General features: G+C 40.4%; 4 protein-coding genes across 5 annotated transcripts; 1 reads left to right on the top strand and 3 right to left on the bottom strand.

The window, feature by feature from the left end:
• Positions 1 to 677: 677 nt before the first annotated feature.
• LOC116249631 (pentatricopeptide repeat-containing protein At1g08070, chloroplastic-like) lies at positions 678 to 3983 on the bottom strand. The gene has a single exon (XM_031622797.2). It carries the CDS (start codon positions 3932 to 3934, stop codon positions 2132 to 2134), a length of 1803 nt encoding a protein of 600 aa, XP_031478657.1. The 5' UTR covers positions 3935 to 3983; the 3' UTR covers positions 678 to 2131.
• LOC116250439 (uncharacterized) lies at positions 965 to 1417 on the bottom strand. The gene has a single exon (XM_031624058.1). It carries the CDS (start codon positions 1415 to 1417, stop codon positions 965 to 967), a length of 453 nt encoding a protein of 150 aa, XP_031479918.1.
• A 5335-nt stretch (positions 3984 to 9318) lies between the features above and the next one.
• LOC116251605 (heptahelical transmembrane protein ADIPOR2-like) lies at positions 9319 to 12205 on the top strand. Its single transcript, XM_031625966.2, has 4 exons — positions 9319 to 9941; positions 10072 to 10155; positions 10262 to 10310; positions 11300 to 12205. The coding sequence occupies exons 1-4, from the start codon at positions 9652 to 9654 to the stop codon at positions 11966 to 11968; spliced, it is 1092 nt and encodes a 363-aa protein (XP_031481826.1). The 5' UTR covers positions 9319 to 9651; the 3' UTR covers positions 11969 to 12205.
• Positions 12206 to 17523: 5318 nt separating this feature from the next.
• LOC116249767 (AP2-like ethylene-responsive transcription factor At1g16060) lies at positions 17524 to 20707 on the bottom strand. Of its 2 annotated transcripts, XM_050076514.1 has the most exons (7): positions 20128 to 20707; positions 19421 to 19685; positions 19217 to 19305; positions 19047 to 19120; positions 18919 to 18969; positions 18497 to 18573; positions 17524 to 18302 (listed from the first exon to the last, which is right to left on the bottom strand). In XM_050076514.1, exons 2-7 carry the CDS (start codon positions 19452 to 19454, stop codon positions 17668 to 17670), a joined length of 960 nt encoding a protein of 319 aa, XP_049932471.1. In that variant the 5' UTR covers positions 19455 to 19685; positions 20128 to 20707; the 3' UTR covers positions 17524 to 17667. The 2 variants fall into 2 exon arrangements, with proteins under 2 accessions (XP_049932471.1, XP_049932470.1); XM_050076513.1 differs by lacking the exons at positions 19421 to 19685; positions 20128 to 20707 and having other exon boundaries at positions 19217 to 19407.
• Between the last annotated feature and the right edge of the window lie 1568 nt (positions 20708 to 22275).

Raw genomic sequence — 22275 nt, 5'->3', positions numbered from 1 at the left:
AATTTTTTGAAGTAATCCCATACTTTGACTTGGACTGTGAGCAGAAGGAGAACTTCATTGCATGAGCAAGAGCCAATGCCCTTCTTTTCTTCTTTCTCCAAGGTCCAGGGCTACTTCTTTGCCAACCCTTTTGTAAGAGGGTTTGAGGTATTTTAGATTTTTTTTTTATAAAAAGATGTACATTTTAAACTTTTGTTTTCATATAATTTTTTTTAATCTTATAAAAAAACTTTCTTTTTAATGAGTCAGCTATATTTTAGTCATTACTCCCCAACAAATGCACAAAACCAGTTCCGATTTATGAGGAGATCGGATGGAAGAGGTGCTGCAAGTCTGCCTGTGGGGTGGCGGGCACCATATGGGTCGACAATTGTCGCCATCATTGGCAGCATGATAGTTGGTGGCAAAAATTGTCATGCAAAGTTCAATATAGTTTGGTAGATCAGAAAACTAGCTAAAACAAAAGTTTAGGATAATTTATTGTCAAGATTTTGTTTAGGTTCTCTCTCTAGAGAGGGGGAGAGAGAGAGAGAGAGAGAGTGAGCTGATGAAAGGTTCGTTTGGTGCTGGCAGTGCTAAGATCGGACGACCATTTCCTTTGCCCAAATTCAAGGGATGAGTCAGGTTGAACAAGGGCTAAAGAAAAGGTCACAGATCAGCTTCCGAACCTCTAAACGTAAGCGAGAGAGAGAGAGCATAACATTACAATGGTGGATATGAATACAGGTGAACACATACAGGGCAACAAGACAATGATAATAGTTGCATATAGAACACTGTTCAGCAAAACCACATAGCAGAAGAGAGGTCCCCGACCACACCCCACAGACACTGACATAACTGAAATAAAACACAAGCACGAGCAGCAAAAGCTACAGTTTGATCTACAGATACCATCACCTAACATCTATACGATTACGGAAAGATAACACAACCTAACATCTACCCACTCCAAACAGAAAGATCAGGGAGAGCTGATGCTTTTCTTCACAAGATCAGGCTGAAGGTCATGAGGAATTGCACCCCCAAAGCCAGGGCCACCTCCAAAGCCCGGGAAGCTACCAAACGCAGGTGGGTTGAACATGCTGGGCCTTCCTCCCGGCCCCAGCTGAGGTGGGTTCAACATTCCGGGAAATCCTCCACCAAGTGCAGGTGGGTTAAACAAGCTTGGCGCTCCTCCAAGTCCAAGTACAGGTGGGATGGACAAACCAGAACCCCCAAGCCCAGGAACTCCATTGAAGAAACCTGGCAGGCCTCCTCCTATTCCCATTAATGGGTTGCCGCCGAGGCCTCCAAAGTCACCGGGGATAGTTTGAGGCTTGTCAACCTGAGTAGGCATGTTTCTTGCCTCAGTCCCTGCAAGAAGAGCAACCAGATAGACAAAAACCGCAGCTCTCATTCCAACTCTTGACTCCATCTTCCCTTCCCCCAAAGTGCTATGCAGCACCTCCTTCTAGTGTTCCTCTTTTATAACATGATCTACGAGCCATGCCATGTGAGCGTCTTCAATTGAGCTGTCCATCGCTGGCTTAAAGAAGAACGCGCTCTGCATTCATTTCTCCTGGCTCTTGCTGTTCTATTTTAGAAAAAAGAAGACATGAATGGCCACCGACTGAAACCTACGGTGCCTTGAATGCCTGAACCAACCTATTTGCCATCCCAACGCCATGCCTTCATTCTCTTTCTACTTCTACGTAAACCAGAGTGTCAGAAGACTTTCATGACAGGTGAAAGTCATAAAAACTGCAACCGGGCTACAGTTGGAAACAGATACCATACCTTTAAGGATTTTTACTTCTAGTTCTCTATATTAGCAAAATGATCTTCTCGAGTAAAGGAGGTCTGCCATGACTGTGTGCGTAAACAGGTTGAAGATTCAATCTATCGGTTGGCAGGTCCATTATGTTGCTCCCAGAATTTATTTAGTTCAATCTCCTAAGCAACAAAGCCATGTCAAAAAAGGAAATGGGACCAATGGATCCCACAGCACATTCTCAGGCCACATCGACATTTTCTATAGAGTCCAGAAAGACTCTAGAGAGGGTCTCCAATCACTTCCGAGAACCTGTTACTTATAACATCCGGATGGACTTCAAGTTTTATATGGTGCAATTCCTGTACCATACGGCATTCATGGTAGACCATCTTGTTGCTTCAACAACCTATCCATCTCTACTACCATCGACCAAATTTCTTTATGTTGCGGATGCGGACTCTCTCCACCTGCAAGGAATTCGTGCATAGCACCGTTCACTTCAATCCAACTGCAACCTGCAATTTTGTGCACCTTCCTATCATTCATCATCCTCCGCACTTGGCTGCCTTCATCCAATAGGCCAGCATCTCTATACGTGTTCGATATGAGTATATAACTGCCACTGTCATGTGGCTCCAATTCAATCACATGTTCTGCTACTTCTGATATGATTTCTGTGTTCCCATGCATTCGGCAAGCATTTAAAAGTGTCTTCCATATGACTGCATTTGGTTCCATTGGCATACTTTCTATTAGTTCTTTGGCCTCTTGAAGATGCCCTGCTCGGCCGAGAATATCTACCATGCAACCATAGTGCATGGAATTTGGAATTATGTTGTATTTGTTGACCATGAGTGAGAAAATGCTCCGACCCTCATCGACGAATCCGCCATGGCCGCAAGCATTTAAAACGCTTGTAAACGTGATTTCGTTAGGGACTAACTTTAAATCTAGAAACCTCGAAAATATACTTCGTGCTTCATCAGAAAGTCCATGTGCTGCTAAGCCAGTGATCATAGAATTCCATGTTGACAACTCTTTCAGTGTTAAATTCTCAAACAACTGAACACCCTCGCTGATATTTCCACATTTACAGTACATATCTATCAAAGCGGACCCAAGAACACCATCTATCTCGACATTCATTTTCTCAATATATGCATGGATCCACTTTCCTTGAGCGAGAGCGCCCAACTGTGCAACAGCTGGAAGAACACTCACAAGCGTCAATCTGTTCGGTTTTGCTTTCACCACCTGCATCTCATGAAACAGATCCAAGGCCTCCTTGAACATGCAGTTCTGAGAATAACCAGAAATCATGGTCGTCCAGGAAACGACATCTTTCTGAGGCATTTCATCAAAGAGTTCCCGACCCTCCTCTACCTGTCCACACTGCGTGTATCCCCGGATCATAGAATTCCATGCAAATCCGTCTTTCTCGGGCATTTCATCGAACAACCGACGGGCACGTCTCATGTCCCCATTCTTCACGTACCCATTGATCAAAACGGTCCACGAAACGCTGTTTCTCTGAGGCATTTCGTCGAACAGTTGGCGCGCCACGTCCATTTCGCCGGCTCTGCAACACCCTCGGATCATATCATTCCAAGGAACAACACCCACCGAACCAGAGCACCTGACAAAGACTTTCATGGCATCCACAATCTCCCCAAAATCAACGTACATCCGAACAAGTGATCTCTGCACGTAGTCATCCCCATCCAGTGCGCGTTTCACAGCACAGGCGTGGCATTGTCTGCCCTCTTCAATGGCAGGCAATCTAGTGCAAGACTTGAACAAGAAAGGGAAGGTGAAGCGATCAGCGAGAAGATGATCGTAGCAGAGCATGCGGCAGAACAGAAGTATGGCCTCTTGGGCGTCATCGCCTTGAGCATACCCCCTTAACATCGTGTTCCAAGCAAAAGGCGTTGGACGTTCGATGCCATCGAACACCGATCTTGCGTAAAGCATGGATTCTGAGACTGGGGAGGCGGCGCAGGCTTCGATGAAGTGGTTTACGCGTGCAGGGTGGGGAGATTTTATCACGCAGGCGTGAAGCTGGTGTAGCTCCTTCGCGGCTGTGCATGAACGCAAGGGAGGGAGAGAGAGGGATGGCGCATCGCCATGGGAGTTCATCCATGGCTGTTGCAGGGTAGGAATCGGTGACGACGAAGCCATGGCTGCACCCCCAACATCCGCATGCACACTGACGGGAAGTGGCTTCACTAAACTGGCAGATTATTTCATGTTTGTGATCCGAGAATCCTGACCGCTCATTGTTCTTGCTGGATCGCAAATGCATGGCGGACGGCTTCTCGCTTCTTACAAATAATTTCTTTATTAAAAACGATATGTCCAAGTTTTCGTGATATAATAAAAAAACATTCAAGTTTTTTTTCACATATTTTTGGCAATTAATTTAATTAGTCGAATAAAAAACTTAGAAAACATCAGATTCATTGACCCTGAAAGAACAAAGTTCTAAGGGAAGTCGAACTTAAATTGAAAGTTGGTGTTTTAGAAAACTGAAAAAATTTCATTGTAAAACTTTTCATGGTTTTCTCTTCATTGTTCGATTACTAGAATAGGCTCGTCTAAAGAGCACATTCTAAAAAAAGATTCCATAGAAAAAAACCTTTAATCCTGATAAAGAATCGATTGGTACCACTTAATGGTATAAGGTCAATTTGTTTTTGCTTTAGAGAGAGAGAGAGAGATAGAGAGAGAAGAAGTTAAATCAGTCGATATTGTCGAATAATTAAAAATTAAAAATTTGTTGCAAAAAATTGTTACCAAAATATACATATTTTACGGTGCTTTTAATAATAGTTTATGATGTTTTCAGCAACAATTTTTTATTTTTAAACTATTCGGCATCTACCATCCAACCTATTTGAATTATTGTGTGTATCCATGTGTGTTTTGAAATTCTTCAGCCGTTTGGATGTCCATCCAATCACTATTAAATTGATTAGTTGATGGATTACATCGGGTAGTGTGTTATGAAAGATCAACGATTTGTTTGTTTAATATAAAAATTCATATATATATATATATATATATATATATATATATATATATATATATATATATATATATATATATATATATATATATATATATATATATATATATATATATAGTCTTCTGACTATCTTAATCTCAAGAAGTGAGGATGGATTTCTCCATTCAAATCCCCACCGAAGTCCGCAGTCCTATATATATTATACAATATTCTGAGAAAATTATTTGGTGTTTGTTCACGTTTCCCTCTCTCAAGCTTCATAGATTGGTCACACGGCAGGAACACGTCGCCTCCTTTTTCCTCCGGCGGCTAAGCCACCGGAAAGTTCGGTCTTTCTTTATTTTAAGATTAGAGTAACGTGACTACCACATAAACTTTTCGCTGACAAAAGGACAGTACAGTAGAACCGCCGGCCCTTCCGCAGAATATATTTGTTTTATGAAAGAATGGTGTGCGGCTTACGAAACTAATTCGAGATGATGCGCTATATTCCTCCATCTCCCTTCTTATTCAAAGCTTCGTGTGCCCTAATGTTAGAGTTCCCGTCGAATTTGAAGATTTTTTTTTTGGTCTATTTTTAAGCACAGAATTCAATTCAAATCCAACATTTATTGGATTTTGTTGTTGTCCTAGATCCAAACATGTTGCAACCAGCATTGATTTTTATGACTCCTCATGCCAATGTGATTATATAAGTGAAAACGTCATATTGATATTATTTGAACGGAGGTCAATGAAACCATGATTAGTTTGATGAAATTGAAACTAGAAGCCAAGCCTCAAAACATGATTGGAGAAGTGGGGATCAACCTTATCAGAGATGATTCATTAAGCAAGACAATATTAGATTCAGAAACACTTTCTTTTTTCATTTTTTTTTAAAAAGAAACACACATATACACACACAAACACACATTTACTAGCACGAGAACGGCATCACTGAACGATTATTCCAACCAACTTGAGCTGCTAATAGTTTGGAGGATTCATCCACTTGTCGGCAGCATGCGGATCGCATGTGGAATTGTTTCGTCCCTAGATAGCATAGGCGGGACCTTGACTGCATCATACTTTTTGAAACTCAATACTCAAGTAAGTTTATTGTGGTCCATTAATTGGTGATGAACATATTTGTCATGTAGTATTAGTCTGTAACTTTGTCTCTTTGTTTTTCTCTCAATCATCCATCATAATAGATCATACAATTCTCATAAATAAGTTAGTTGGATGACTTTGAATAGTCCGAGTCACTATTCACTCGCTCATGTTTAAAAGTTAATTCCATTAAACATGCACGAAGCAAGTAGGAATATGCAGGATCGGGAAGAGTTTGCCCTCAAGAAGATTGGGTTGAAATGCAAGCAGAGAATATGAACAAGTTGAAGTGGATCACCATGGAAGATACCCATGTTGATTTGGCAACTAGTTGCATCACATGATGCTGGTGAGGAAAACTCACCTAACTGTGTGTACCAATTGTAATGCTTCTTAATTAAACACAAATTTTAGGTCAAACATCACATCATCTGAACACAATTCAAACCTTCTAGCCATAGCAATGATGAGAAATGTGAATTTTAAAACCTTTATTGGATAACAATATGATTTTTAGGGGGAACACTTGTCACGTCAGATCCTCATGTCTTGTTTCCAAGGTTCTCAAACGAAGGAAAGGTTTTCCTAGGAAAATCTTTCTTAGCATATGGCAATAGTAGACTTGGAGCTATCACTCAATTGAGATTCAATAGGATAAAAAGTTCTACTAGAATTCTGTGATAACAACTTACAGAGGGCCAGAGAAGATGGTGGCTGCATTTGCCCCCTAAGATTTCTCCTTTGAAAGCATACAAGTAAAAAATGTGATCTGGGCTTTAATTAATCCGAAGCTCGCATGTGAATTCATTTCCTTCTGCTCTCTAAACCCATCTTTTTGTTTTATCAATAATGAAAGTGCAGATTTTCTTTAGTTTTTTGTCGAGCAGATGCTTTTTCTGATCTATGCTTTTAAAGAGAGATAGATTAACATGTTTTTGATTGACAAATTTCGGGTGAGCAAGAAGAATATTTCATCTTTTACTGTTCAACTGAGAGCCGAAGCCCCCTCTCTTCCCTTTCATCGGCGAAAGTACATGTTTTAAATGATTAACTGGTACGTGTTTTTGCTGAAAAAGAAAAATATCTATGATTGATTGGAAAAGACAAATGTGGGAAATGGCAAGTGTTTCCATCATTTTCCCCTTGACTTTCCAGGCTGTTTATGCACATAAAATCTCTAATATAAGATACGTTCATATTAATCAAAAGCGAGCTGCTGTTTTTAATATCAACATCAAGTCCCACGTCAATATGGTTGTGTCACGCCGACCTAGAGGATCGAATTTGAAAGCTGCAAGTTGTTAAACAAGGATCGAGAGTTGAAAATATTTTGGATTTCGCCTCTACTAATCAAGTTCTATGGGAGTCTAACCACCTCTTTTTGTCTACTTAAAAAGGAAGATAAAAACATTTGAAGCGTCAACTAGACGAGTAGATATTGCTATTGATGCTCATATTTATACAAACATGGGCATCTGCTAGCATATATTATCGTAAACCACTTAGTAGGTGATTATTTCATGAATCTATTTTAAAGATTGGAACATATCCACAAAAAACTGTAACAAAGAGAGTTTCACGAATCTATCATTCATGAAATATTAACAAGCTATTATTGTTGGCAAATAGACCATAGAGATTCAAATGTGTTGGATCATATACCACCTAGGTACTTTGACAATAGGAACACTAAAACCGTTGTTCCATAAATATGTCCTAAAGATCAGAGTACATTTATGAAAACATAGAATACAATGTACTTCAATCTTTAAAACATATTCATGAAACACTATTCACCAAACACCCTCTTAAGCATCATACCAAAATCTGATTTTAGGTATGATAGAACCAAAGTTGAAAAAATCCTCTTATTAAGTTTTGTATGAATTTTGAGATTTAAAAACGTTTATCAAAAATCCAAAACCGATTCGGCCGATTCACCAAATGCTGCCGTTTCAATTTGCGGGTCCAAGAGGCAAGACTTTGAGAAAGCGTGGGGTTGACGATCTGGGTTTCCTTTCAAACAAGGAACATGGTCTTCTTCTTAGTGCTGGATTTTGACATTCTTAACGTGCCAAGTTTTACCAGAAAGAGAAGCTTCTTTGGAAGTTTGAAAAGTCTTGGAAGGCTCTTGTTCTGGAATTGGTGACCAAACTGGCTTGGAATTCTTCGTTTTTTTGTTCTTCTCCGGGTCCGCGTTATCTCATTCGGGTCAGATCCGAGATCCGAGACTCTTAAATGCATTCCTGAATCCGATAGAGAGAGATGAAACAAAATCCAGTAATTATTGAACAGGATCCGATCCGTTTGCAACTGTAAGTACGGGTCATGTGCGTTGGTTCCCAAGAAATGGCGGTCCACGTTCGGAACTCACGCATGGCGTGGACCCCACCTCCAAGAATCCCGTCGGATTGTTCCCTCCATGCTTTTACGTATATTTCGATTCAGGACCTCTATTTTAGCTATGATTTCAGAAAAGTGCCTCATAGTTTTTTTTTTGTCTTTTGAAAATTTTGGAGGGTAACTTGGATGGGGGTGGAGCAAAAGGGGTAGATCGAGGCCATGGCTCTTTTCATTTTTCTTTTTAAAAAATTTCATTTATTCGATATAAAAATGTTAAAAAATTATATTTTAGCTTTTGTCAAGATTTTAAAAATATAATTTGGACATGAAAAATTTATGGGTCCGCCCATGCTTAAGTGTTATGACGTTAATAAGTCAGGGCTTTTGAGCCATCTCCCCCTATTAATCATGGCAATGGACCAAAAATTGAGGAGGAACCTCTCATATCATATGTCATATAACTTGTTTCTTTAGGACCTATTGGTGAATGGAAATCGGAATAGTTATTATTACTATTCTATGAATGTGGCATTAGAGTAGATTTTAAAGTGTTTGATGGAACTATTTTAATTTTTGATCCATATTTATGAAACACTCGCATGTTGTTCATAATGTCAACTAACACTTTATTTTCACGAACAACACTTTATGTTAGATAATTTGAAGCATGTTTTGATAAACCCAATTGGATTCCTCCGGGTCGAGCCTATCAAGTTTAAATACAACTTGAACGATTTTATTTCAATGATCCAAATGTGAAAATGACAACAATTAGAACACATTTCAACGTACCCACGTCGGTCAAAAAGAACCACCAAAAGCATGTTATATGCTACATGGCATTTAAGAAGACCATATGTTTTGAATTAGAAACGACGAAAACGCTTAAATGGAATTAGAAATGACAAAAATGCGAATGAATGAGACGCCGCCTATAAAGACAAAAGTAAAACTAAAAAATATCACAAGAAGGGACCGGTGTTTTGAGATTATGAACAAAGGGAGGGACCTGATGAAAAATTTGTTAAATAGTTTTATATGGTGTGTGGGAAACAGCTGCCCACTTTCCATGTTAAAATTGGCGACTACCAGTGAGTCCGTCCATTATAAAAGGAAGGGAAGCAACAACGGCTGCGCCTGGAGGTAGGAGAGGTACCGGTGGAGGAGGAGAAAGAATTTTTATTTTTTTTTATTTTTCTGCTTGAAAAGGCAGAAGGGAGAGAGAGAGAGAGAGAGGGCTTGGTCAGAGTCTCGAACTCTTTCTCAGAGGGGTCGGTCACCAAAGCCCTCAGAGATTTCGTGATCATTTTTGAGATTTTGAAGCAACAGAGGCAGGCAGAGCAACAGTTTCTTCCTTCTCTTTCTTCTTCCCCATATCTTGGCTGAGAGGAAGGAAGGAGAAAAGGGGAGGGTTCTTTGTCCCCTGGTGGTGATGGATCGAGTGGGGATCTTCCGGAGGAGAGGAGGAGATGGGTCTGTGGTGGCGGAGACCACCATCACCACCACCACCACCGCCACCGCCACCGCCACCGCCAGCGAGAAGAAGAAGAAGAAGGTGGAGGGGGAGAGGAAGTTCGAGTGCCGATTGGTGAAGTACGAGGCGTTGCCGGACTACTTGAAGGATAATGAGTTCATACTGGACCATTACAGAGCAGAGTGGCCTCTCAAGGAGGCCGTCCTCAGCGTCTTCTGTTGGCACAATGAGACTCTCAACATATGGACGTATGTCTCTCTCTTTCTCTCTCTGAGATTTCATTCTGCATCTCTTATATTATTGTTAGAAAAACATGAACGAGTTATCAAATTGATGATACGGCAAGAAATGATGGGCTTGGAATCGCTGAATTTGCAGGCATTTGGCAGGCTTCTTGCTCTTCTTCCTCCTCACCATCTTCAACTTCCTGGAGACGCCCGATCTGCTTCCTGATTTGTCATGGTCTCTCTCTCTCTCTTTGTCTCTCTCGCGGTCTCTGTCTCGATTTTTTGTGTGGCTGTGAATTTTTTAGCTGATGAAATCTGTCTGGAAACGTTAAAACTTACAGGTCCCTGCCACCTCATTCCAACACGACCAGCTCGGACAACTTGTTCTATGTAAGTTGATTTAGATTCTCTGACTTTTACCGCATTAAAATAATAACTCAATGCTTTGCTTTCTACCAAGATCAGGATCTTGGTCGGGTTTTTCTTCTTCCGGTCCTCCCCGGTTCCCCTCTCACGAAGGTCGCCATCTTGTAGAAAAAAAAAAAAAAAAAAAAACTTTCTCTTTTGATCCGATCTCTCTTCTTTGTTATTCAAGAAGAAACGGCAAAAGAAAAAGAGATCGAACTCGGTTCAACTCCGACTCCTAGAAACGAGGAGTCACCATTTACGTCGGTCCTCTTGGAGGGCTTCTACCATGTGATGTAGCTGCACGCACCGTTTTCGCGTTTGGCGTCACGAAAATCACGGCAGAGTTCCTGAAATCACTCACGAGGGGAGGGGAATCTCTCAGCTAGGGATCGTAGGGTGGTCCTCACACCTACGGTGGCCCAAACAGATCGGATCCCGTGCAGTAAAATGAACCAAAGATTAAAGGTTTGATCCAAAACCTTGCCATCCGGTCTCACTCGTGAGTCGTTGGCAGACCCGGTCTAGGTGGGAGTTCGAGTCACTCCAAATTTTGGGCCCCACAAAAATTACCAGATCCTGTCATATGGTAACTTGGTGGGCGCTTGATTGATAGCCAAGTCCTTTTTTAATGTTTATTTACTTGGAACCAAGTTAAAAATCTTACAGCTATAATCTTATTTCCTTCAAAATTGTGACTTGCTTCGGGTTTTATACATCTTTCAACTTATTTTACTTGCTATCATTTGCAACAAATATATATATATATATATATATATATATTAAAATGTAATGCTCGCCATGAGATTTGAACATTGAATCCCTCAAATATGAGTGAACTTAATGTGCCTTTTCTAGCTTGCTTGGTAACACTAACAGCTCATAAAACTGCTCCAAATGAGACCTGTTATTACTATTGCCATATAGGCTTTTAGATATCATCAAGTTAATATGATTTTTATTTCAATGTGCAGCTGGTTCAGAGGGATGCTCTACAAGCAGGGCCGGAAAGCGGCAGGAAGCATGGTGGAGCACCGAGATGGCCATGGCTGGTCTACCTGGTGGGGGCAATGGTGTGTCTGCTCTGCAGCACGCTCTCCCACCTGCTGGCCTGCCACTCCCACAAGCTCAACCTCTTCTTCTGGCGACTCGACTACGCCGGCATCTCCCTCATGATCGTCACCTCCTTCTTCCCTCCCATCTACTACGTCTTCCTCTGCCACCCACTCTGGCGCCTCGTCTACCTCTCCTCCATCGCCACCCTGGGCGTGTTCACGGTCCTCACCCTCCTCACCCCTGCCTTCTCCTCGGCGCAGTTCCGGCCGTTCCGCGCCGCGCTCTTCTTGGCTATGGGGTTCTCCGGCGTGGTGCCGGCGGCGCACGCGTTGTGGCTGAACTGGGACGAGCCGCACTGCCTGCTGACTTCCGTCTATGAGCTAGCCATGACCTGCTTCTATGCAGCAGGGGCGGGGTTCTACGTGAGCAGGGTGCCGGAGAGGTGGAAGCCCGGGGCTTTCGACATCGCGGGCCACAGCCACCAGATCTTCCATGTGCTGGTCATCGCTGGAGCCTTGGCCCACTATGCTGCGTCCCTCGTGCTGCTCGACTGGCGTGACCGGACCCCATGCCTCCCCTCCATCTAGTCGCCGGAACGCACCTGTTCTCCATTTTTTTTCCCTCCATCTTTCTTTTTTCTTCTTTTGGGTTGTTACTGGTGGTTCCTGCCCCAAGAACGATCTTCAGTTCCTTAAGTCCATGTGAGGAAGATGATCATGGAAACCCACATATCATCATTGATTCAAGGTTTCTGTATTGATGTAATGAAAGAAAGGAACACCCATTTGGAAATGAAATGAAATCAAGCAAATTGGCATTAAAAATTTCTTCCAAGGACCAACATGGTTGAAAATTCTGCTTCTTCTTCTTCTTGCTTGACAGAGAAGACATTAGATTGTTTTGCCTAATTATAACGAAAACTAAGTCCTATAATTTGTGCCAACTCGGAGACTTTAGACCACCATTGTTCACAGGCATCGGTTAGTTTTGCCTCATCTCCGGTGGCTTTTACAAAGAAAATGCTGAGATGGTTGGCGAATCTTTCTGTAACCAGGAACATACTTTATCAACGAGTTGGTATCGTTTCGCTTTCTGTTTGCTTCATCTTGCTTTTGTTTTTCCCAACGGGAACATTTCAGGGCTCTTTACATGGATCTCTTAATAGTGTAACCAAGCATCGGACACTGCAATAGCATTTAGAACGTCAGGATCAGTCAATAAAATATGACACTTCATCAACCAACATGCAGATATTATAATAATAATGATAGTAAATATACCTTTTAATCTTGATAGAAAAGTTAATTTAAAAATTAAGATTAGCAAATACAAGTTTGCGAAACGCGTCGGTATGATCCCATTTTATATCATAAAAAAATATATATTACAGTTCGTGTGTATATATATATATATATATAGTCTGCTTCGGCCTTGCTTCATGCTTGTATTGCTTAAAGCCAACTATGACCAACCAGATTCCATAATTGCACCAAGAGTTCCATGTCTTTTCTTATATAATAAACAAAAATTTTCTTCATAAAAGAGGTGGATGTCCTATAAAGAAACCTCATGTTGGCCTACAACCCCTTGTTTGTTTTTGCTTTTCTAGAGGAAAGCTTATTTTATAGCTAATCTTTGGCCTTTACCCTTAAAAGTTGTCCCATTTTTTTTTTTTAAATTTTTATGATACCCAACCCATCAATGCTTTTTGTAGGAATTCTCAAAGTTTAAACTTCTCAATAACGTTTGCTGTCTCGGCAGAAGTGGGTCTTCAAAGTGCTTCTTCAAATAGTTGCAAAAAATATTAGGGTAACTTAATTTGATGAACATAAGATATTTTAATTCGAGAGTTGAAGCGTATTTAGCAGTTATGATGGAACGTTGACATGAAAAAAATTCAATGGAAGTAATAAAAGGTCATATTTTAGGTATAAGGATTAAAGATTAGTGAGCCATTCAAGTATGGCAAATAGAGATTTCCCTTTTTGTCATTAATGTTTAGGTGACTAAGCCCACAACCCGAGCAAAAACCAAAGCACATCTCATGTCTTCAGGGAGCAAAAACCAAAGCACATCTCATGTCTTCAGGGTCCAAACTCCAAAGCACATCTCATGTCTTCAGGGTCCAAACTCCAAAGCTACGTCGGTATTAGGCAGTGAGATCTCTACGACGTTATTAAAGTCTCCAAGACCAAACACTCAACTTCTGCAGAAGAAGTCATCTGAAGATTACCTCATTCCTTCAGACAAATTCATACAGTTTCCTAGATTTTTGGAATCGAAAACTTTTAAGCAATGTTAAACCATTTAATGGGTAGTCTTCTTGTGAAGAAATTCAGTAAATTTTTGCTGTGAGCTGACCGCCGTGAGGATAACATCATGGGAAAGCTGTGACTGGGAGTGGTAGGGAAGGGATTGATTCCAGAAGTTTTTCACCTTACAATCGCCTCTTACCATCCGAAATTACGGAGGGTGTCTGATAAAAAAAATAAGAAGATTGTATTCAATATTCTTAGACCAGATGATTCAAAAATTCCATGTTCTCACTTCAGAAACCTTGACGCTATTAGTGATGCTTATGGATCCAACAAACAAAGCTGAATATGATCATATAATATTTCTTTGAACGAAAACATGGAATTCCCAAAACATATATTTGGGGAACGGACATGGGTGAAGCCAGAAATTTTTATCATAAAACATTAAATATATAGTTAACAAATTTTCAATTGACATTGAAGCAATGACCCAAGTCTCGCGAGATTGTTTCATATAACTGAACCCAAGTCTACCCCAGTTCAACATGTAAACTTAAGGTTTTAGATTGGACTCCAGGGAGTATATGCCCTACGAAGACCCTACGTATCTCCGCCTCTGGGAATGGGTTCTCCAAAACAACATTAATATTCTTATTACCCTATGCTTGCAAGGCCCATCAGTGGTCATTTATTCATAGCTATGCCTACACTAGCTAATGTCATTGATCTTATTCTGTTAGGAAATATATATATAGCACTTGTATTGTTTGTCATTACTTTCTATCTCGGTTTCTCTCTCTCTCACCAGTCACAAACAAGTTCTTCATTTTTAAAGCAAGAAGCATTCCGTGAGTAAAAGAAACAACTTAAAAATGACCACACGTTTCTCTCTCGTCGCTAGGCAAGCATGGGTTTGGTGGTCTCTTACCTAATTACGGCATATATGAAGACGTGCACGTCATATGTTGAATGCCTGACCCTTTCCAACCTGAAAATTCCTGCGCCAATCCACTACCTACGTACATGTCTAGATCTTGAACTGGCAAATATATATATATATATATATAACACACATTCTTGCAATGCAGGTCCTTGAAAATTAGATGTTAACTTTTGGGTTTACTTCTTCTGTAATCATATGTTCTATAGATAATATAGTTAAGATCAATACACTTAAATGTTCATATTCGATAATTATGCATTATTGAATATGAAGATTTAAGTGTACTGATCTAACTCTACCATCTATAGAACACATGATTACAAAAGAAGTAAACCCAAAAGTTAACGACTATCTAATTTTCAAAGACCTGCATTGCAAGTGTATATTTGTAGATTATCAAATCATCTTAATTAATGGAAAAGTTGTGACCTTGCTGTTGTATTCTGCATCTGGTTTCCCAAAGATGGGTGCATTAGCTGAGACAAAACTTCAGCAATGCATGATTCTACTTGGTTTTGGATTTACATCAGATTTAGGCTTAATCAATGGTGAACATACTCGAATACGTAAGATCGATAAATGAGAAAAACGCAGTCGATCGGAAACTTGACAACTTCCTTGTTCTCCTTTCAAGATTTTTATTCACGAGTCCTCTCATATGGGGTTGTTGCATGACTGTATGTGTTATGTGTGCCTCCAAATGTAAATGTGCTTAGCTTAAATCTCATTTTAACTTTATACTAACCAAATTTGTCCTAATAATTAACTTTTAAAATGGCATTGTATACACTGATAAATCATATCATTTCTTTGCAATTTACCAAATTTATACAACTGAAAGAGCCAAAAAGGGTTCTAATGTCTATTCGTTTTGCAAGTAATTGAAGAGGCGACGCAACTGTAGCTTTCATGCATGTCCCTCAGCAATGAATGCCCAAAAAAAAGATCTTATGTACATTTTATCACAGACAATGAGGAAACCGGTTCCAAGAAATCTTCCTTTTGTGAAAGTTAGGGGAAGATGACTGCTTTATATATGTCTTGCAGATAAATGCAGAGAACCCTCTTGACAAGTGCCCCAAGAGAGTTATGCTTAAGTTGGAAACTGAAAAAATAAGGGGAGGCATAAAAAAATTTGAATAATATAGATCTAGCAAATGATGCCAGTTACCATGGCAGGCGGGTGCCTCTATATGTGAGACCATGCCACATTAATGCAGTTCAGAATTTGTTATTCTGGCTTTCATTTAGTGCACGACGTGAAAACAGCTTACTTATTTCCTGTTTGATGTTACACCGAAAGCGCTCACATGAGTTGTTGTCCAATAAATGTGTCCATTCCACAAGTCCGGGTCGAAGACTTAGGGGAATGTTTGATAGCATTTGATTTGAGATCCTCGGGATTTGAGAACCGTGGATTTAAGATCAGACCCTCCCCCTCCTTGATCTTCAATCTGAATTTTTTTCAGTGCAAAAACATAAAATAAGGATCTTATGTATGGAACTTAGGTGTGACCTAGAATTCTTAGTTTGATAAGCCATAGATTTCATCGTGAACCTTTTACACATGTAAGCGAAAGCATGTCATTCAATCCACATTAGAAGCATGAATTTCAAATCCAGAGTAATCAAACACCCCTTTAGTCGCTTGCTTGATGCATAAAATCTCGGGGCTTGTCTTCTTACCTTGAGATTCTATGCATGATTAGGTTTGCACAAGTCAAATTAAACCCATAGGCAAAAGAATACTAATTTCTAGGCATTATTCACTACAAGTGCCTTTCCAGGTCTCTGGCTTTCTCAGATCCTCACATCATAATTTATTTGCAGTTTGATGAAGGTTTAAGTACTGTATTTTCTAATCCATCAGAAGCTTCTGGGTGATGAAAGTGATCATGAAAACAAAATCATAAGGTTTCTCGTTTCACTATGTTGTAAATTGTAATCGCGGAAGTAATTAGAATTTCTATCCTAAATAGATGAGAGAGAGAGTTTGTGGGTAGTCTTAAACTTGGGACTCTCATTTTGATGTGATTCTAAGAACACATGATCTATATAAAGATTCATGTTTTTTCGGACACATAAGCTGCATTTTTGAAGGAAAGAAACCAGACAATTGATTTTAAAATCCTACAATATATTATTTTATAGTTAAAATGTGTTTTGGGTGTAAAGGTTACATCCAAATGTAGGATAACTTGTAGAAAAATGAGTAAAAAAGGAAAAAGAGAGATTTTAAGTCTAGGTTTGAATTTTTCTCTTTAAATTGTTTCCATAAAAAAGGAATTTGATTTTAAGTTTATTAAAGGACCTGATTCTTCCCAAAAGGCTTTACTGCATGAAATGAGTGGATTCACCTGTAAGGATTTGCACATTGAATTTATGGGTTATCAGTCATACCATCAGCCAGTAAATCAGTAACTACGACAATTCGAATGATGCCCACCAACAAAAAAATCGCCGGCCCGAACAGATGGTTAATCTGCTAAGAGGTCTGCCATTAACCAGCCTCTTCTTTCTCTGATAAGAAAAAAACAATCGAATACTTTAGGAGAAAGGGCCTAATTTTCCCTTTACAATATCATTCATTAGAAATGCGTTCAAAAGATGCACGAAGGCAATCCACCAGTTCAATTGCTTTACCAATTTTAAAGAAACATAAATCGTTTCTAGTTGAAGAAGAATTCTCGCTTCTCTGTTTGCCGTAAATGTCTCGAGTTCGACCGTCATCTTCTTAATTCAAGCCGCTTTTCTTCCTTCAATTGTTATCAAGTGCATAAACACAAGAAAGATAAAAATAAAAAGCAGCAATTGCAAGAGTCAATCTCAAAGTGCTACATCAGATCTGTACGGGCTTCTGCAATTGCTTCCATTAGCACTTGATTCTTCTTAAGCCATGCATCGTGGTAGCAAAGTTGAATCGATGCAACCCAAATCTAAATTAATACCAAACTATTTTCCTTTTTTTTTCTTTCTTATTTCATCAAACAATAACCAATTAATGGCCCCAGATTCCCCATACATTTGTTTTTTGTCTGATCTTTTTTCTCATGCATGATGATAAAGAAAAGCTCTCTTTGGCCTCTCATGGATAAATGCCATGTTCAAAGGAAAACAGAGACTCTGCAAAGGGACTATACTCGTCCGGGTATTCAACACTGCTCAAATCTCCAAAAATCCTGTCGACGTCACCGAATCCATTGCTATAGCTACAATAATCCTGATACTCAAAATAAGTATGAATATCTTCCAGGAAATTATATGCCCCAAGTTCATCAGATTCAGGCGGCGTCTCCCTGAGGTCGGCCGAGCTCCTCTGAATCATTTCTTTGAGAGTTGATGATTGCAGAAGAAGGCCGATTGTAGAAGCAGCATCTGTGTTAGTTTGCGGCTGCGGAAGGTGGTGGTTGTGGTAAGGCTGCTGCTGCTGGAAGCCAGAGATCGAGTCTTCAATGGTACTCGATGGCAGCTCAGTTGGTGGTAATTGCATGCTAGACTCAGTTTCAGGACTGCTGTTTGTGCTGCTGATGCTGATCAAGTTACTGTTGATGGCACTGCTGTTTTCATCTGCGGTAGTATTGCTGCTGGTGCAACCGGAAGCAGCATCACTCGGCTTGATCCATTTCATATATCGACTCAGATCGAAGTTGGTGACGGCGTTTACGCCTCGATATTCAATGGCCGCCATGTCGTAGGCGGTTGCCGCCTCTTCCTGGGTCGCTGACCAGTAAAAGAAGAGAAAACGATGAAGACAATTGATGAGGACAGCAATAATAGTAACAAAAAAATACCGTTCAATAAATTCTACAGTTGGTGCACATACAAAGCATTTGGTGAGGAATTTAAGGGATGAAAGATGTGGTTGGATGGTTTGGGAGGTTGGGGAACTTTTAGGTGAGAGTTAAGAAGGATACCATATGTTCCTAAATACAGGTATTTGTTACCAAGTACTCGGCCAATTCGCGCCTCCCATCGCCCATTGTGGTGGTGCCTGCATAATTAATGACATAAGGCAGAGACCTAGGAAATTGCAGGGAAACTGAACTTCCATGACTCAACTTAATTGCCGACTGTGATTCATCTCTGAGGTTGACAGTTGCATGTGCTAAAAGCCAACCACCAAGACCAAATATACATGTATATATCTCAAGTTTCAGTTCTATTTATAATCCATCATTTTCTTAAAGGTTTGCAGTCCAACTAATGGCAGGAAAAGTGAAAAACCGAGGATTTTTTTTAATGGAAATCTTATTTGAAATTTGGAAGATCCCATTACAGTTAGGAAATAAACAAAAGATTCAGAGTTGATCATTGAGTTGGAGATGTCTATCCTTACCTTGCAACTCCTCGGTATTTCGATACACCTCTGGAGAAGCCGCTGCTTTTCCTGTTTTGGTAGCTTTAATTAATTCAACAAATTTGCCAACGGAGCTAATTTCTTCAAAATACGCGAGCAACTTTTACCTTCTCAATGATCCAATATACTCTTCCCTTGACAGACCTTCCATCTCCTTAAGCTCATCACTGTAAGTAGATATCTAACACGAAGAGGAAACCAAGATCAGGACTAGGCCTTTTATATTTACAGTGAAAGAACAGATAGTTTTGAAGAGGGTATCCCCAATAATACTGACAGGAAAATTAAGCTGTGTGCCATTTCCCCAGTACTTTAATGCTGCAAGATCATAGGCACGTGCTGCAGCTTCTTCATCATCATATGCGCCTGTGACCACTCTCAATTTTAGTTTTCCTCCACCAAGAAATTTCATACCCACATGGCCACCAACAATTACCAACTCAATAAATTTAAAATTGAGAAGTTGCAGGACAGCACTCACCAAGGTAAACTGCACCGCCGGTTAAAATTTTCATGGACAGTCCAGAAAAAGAGATGTCAGAAAAGAAATTAGTTGCAGAGCAAGTTGAGGTACAAGCAAGAAAAGTCTAAGAAGTATGTGACCAATTGAATGGAAAAGGAAAGACAGAAGCAGAAGAAGCCGGTGAAGCTCTTCACACAAACCTTGCCGTCCTTTCTTGTTCTGAGACTCGTTCCAACAGTTCCTGTCCCAGAGATGTGCTTCGTAACGGCCGGTCCAGCGGTGCCTGAACATGCAGATTCCAGACTCAGACCCAGTTCACATTCCAATGTTTAAGAAAAAGAAAGATCATCAGGTTGGTACCCTTGATCAGAAATCTGTGGCTCAAATTCTACTGTGTAGAAATGAACTAATTAACAATCACGATAAACAGAAAGTTCACTAAACAGAGGACATGAACAATGCTGCTTAGGCAAAAGGCAGGCATAAGAAGACAGGCATCGCATTTTTGGAATGCAGAAGATGCGAAACTGTACTTAATACACATATCGCTACTCTTATGTTACAATGAAGCATCACTGGTTAAACAATCTCTGCTTCACAATCAATGCAATCCGTCTGCAACTGCACCCGCACAGACAAGAAGGAGCCGAAAACAGCGTTTCCTGTCAATTCCACGAAAACCAAGAAACCAAAGAGTTTCCAAGGCTGGAAGAAGCTTCAAACACCTGGTCACTCCTCGGAAAACGGAGCTCCTCTGAGGAGGGGAATCCCTCGGGACAGTCTTCCTGGTTCTCTTGGGCTTCACACCTGGATTGCTGCCGCCCAGGTGGTTCTGATACTCCTGCTGTTGGGGCGAGCTCTTAGTCATGGTGGCACCACCCTTGGTTGGCAGCAGACAGACAGGATCGAATCAATGGAACAAATAAGGAAACAGAGAGGAGGCAGTGGGGAGGGGGAGCAGTAGACTTTCTCGAGTCCAGTGATTTCTTGCTACGTTCACGAGATGATGGCACAATGCTCGGCGCTGCAGATCCTCCTCTTGGGCAGAGCCGGTGCCCATCTGCCAGCTAAATAAACTCTCCCTCTCACTCCCTCCCAAATGGCAACTTTCAGAAACACAGAGAGAGAGGCCCACCTTCAGCTGTCCTGATGCCATGGGAGAGCCCCTACCGTGGTTTAACCTACCCCCAACAAACTGCGGGGGGAGGGGCCCGGCCATTGTTCGACCTACCCAACCAACAGCTTGACAGAGGCTCGGAGGACCAGGTCATGGCGGCCGCCTGAACCCTATTGGCCCCCTCTCATGTGCACCGCATGCGCCCATTTCCAATAACAATCAAACCGGTCGGAGCCCAACTAGCAGCTCTGTGCGGGTCCAATCCATTGGGCACCAGGTTGGACTCTCTAGCACCGGCTTCATTAATGAATATTGCACTTCTTAGGCTTCAAAAAATGACCTTTGGGTTTTACCTTTTCCCCTAAATGAAAAGATGCATCTGCTGAAGGTTGTATTAAACTATTGTATGCAAAAGCTTGTCAAAGTCATGGGGGGCAGTGTCGAAGAGATATTTAAGAGGTAGCCTTGAAGGGTATGATGCACCGACTCCGGCTAGTGGCCGGTCATTGCTATGAGGGAAAGGGTAGGGAGGGGGGCCTTGGTTCCTTGTTCGCCCTTATTCAAAATGTTCTTAATGTAAATGGAGGCTCTGTTTTTCGGTTTTCGGTATAGTTTAATGTGTAACAAATAGTTCAGTGCCGTCCTTTTCTTTTTCTTTTTTTTCTTCTTCTTCTTCCTTTAGTTAGGTGAACTCCTATGATCTTCAACTCTTGACCCTTTTTAACTTGAAAGTGGTTTTAAGTTTCAACTAGATGGACAGGTGGGATAACTTCTAATTGACAGCAGCATAGTGTCTTCCTTTACTTTTTTTTTTTTTTTTCTAAATCATGATATATTATTAAAGTGTGTGTGTGTTTTTTTTTTAATTTAACCTTAGTGATACGATCTTAAAAATGTGTTGACGCAAAACATATATTAAGTTGAATATTTGTTAGACTTTAATGGTGGTGTTTTTATAACAAGAGAAAATGCAAGGCTCCCGTGGCATGGTAATAAAAACATCAACACTTTTCATTAGAACAATTTGCATCAAAACATGTTTTATATCAAAATAGTCTTTATAAAATATATTAAGATGGTTATATTGTATTTGAAATACTTTTTGAACAAAAAAAAGCAATGCCCCAGGTTTGTATCCATGACCTAAGTGTCTATTTTCACCGACTTTTCTCTCTTTCTCTCTCTCTATACACACACATACACACAAGAACATTAATCACGATTTATAGTACAATGAAAGTTTATAATGCTTTTTCCAAAGATTTATGGTAGTTTTGGTAAAAGACTTTAAATTTTTAGTCATCCAACAACGTCTATTGTCCGATAGAATCCTCATATACAAACAAATGCATGCATGCAGACACACACACACAAAGGGGCGCGGGGGAGAGAGAAAGAGAGTGAGTGCTTTTGACAATTTTCAATTTTTTTGGTTTTTTGGTATTCGAGGAGCATAAACTGCAAAGTCTTGTATTACAAACAGATCATTCAAGCTCGCTGCTGCAGCAAGGGATATTTAAAGGTTACCTTGGACTTAATTTATTCAGTAAACAAACGCTATTCAAATTGGATTTTTCTTAGCTGAATTAACAATCTTTTGAAAAGGTTCATAAAATCAGCCAAATTGAAACAAATCCGGCTCATTTTCTAACTCAAAAGCACTAAAAGAACGTGTTTAGACCAGTGGCGGAGCTAAAAGAACGTGTTAGAGCAGTGGCACAGTAACATTGTGCCCGCACCGGCCTCATAAAGGTAG

This window comes from Nymphaea colorata, chromosome 3 (assembly GCF_008831285.2).
Source record: "Nymphaea colorata isolate Beijing-Zhang1983 chromosome 3, ASM883128v2, whole genome shotgun sequence".
Lineage (NCBI taxonomy): Eukaryota > Viridiplantae > Streptophyta > Magnoliopsida > Nymphaeales > Nymphaeaceae > Nymphaea > Nymphaea colorata.
The sequence above is the reverse complement of the archived record's forward strand: the minus strand, read 5'-3'. Positions and strand labels throughout refer to the sequence as shown.

Coding starts and splice junctions, on each gene's coding strand:
- LOC116250439 (XM_031624058.1), bottom strand. CDS start 1,417: ATGGAGTCAAGAGTTGGAATGAGAGCTGCGGTTTTTGTCTATCTGGTT.
- LOC116249631 (XM_031622797.2), bottom strand. CDS start 3,934: ATGGCTTCGTCGTCACCGATTCCTACCCTGCAACAGCCATGGATGAAC.
- LOC116251605 (XM_031625966.2), top strand. CDS start 9,652: ATGGATCGAGTGGGGATCTTCCGGAGGAGAGGAGGAGATGGGTCTGTG. Junction 9,942..10,071: donor GAGACTCTCAACATATGGAC/GTATGTCTCTCT, acceptor CTGAATTTGCAG/GCATTTGGCAGGCTTCTTGC. Junction 10,311..11,299: donor GCTCGGACAACTTGTTCTAT/GTAAGTTGATTT, acceptor TTCAATGTGCAG/CTGGTTCAGAGGGATGCTCT.
- LOC116249767 (XM_050076513.1), bottom strand. CDS start 19,351: ATGAAATTTCTTGGTGGAGGAAAACTAAAATTGAGAGTGGTCACAGGC. Junction 19,121..19,216: donor GCACACAGCTTAATTTTCCT/GTCAGTATTATT, acceptor TCTTCGTGTTAG/ATATCTACTTACAGTGATGA. Junction 18,970..19,046: donor TATATTGGATCATTGAGAAG/GTAAAAGTTGCT, acceptor CTACCAAAACAG/GAAAAGCAGCGGCTTCTCCA.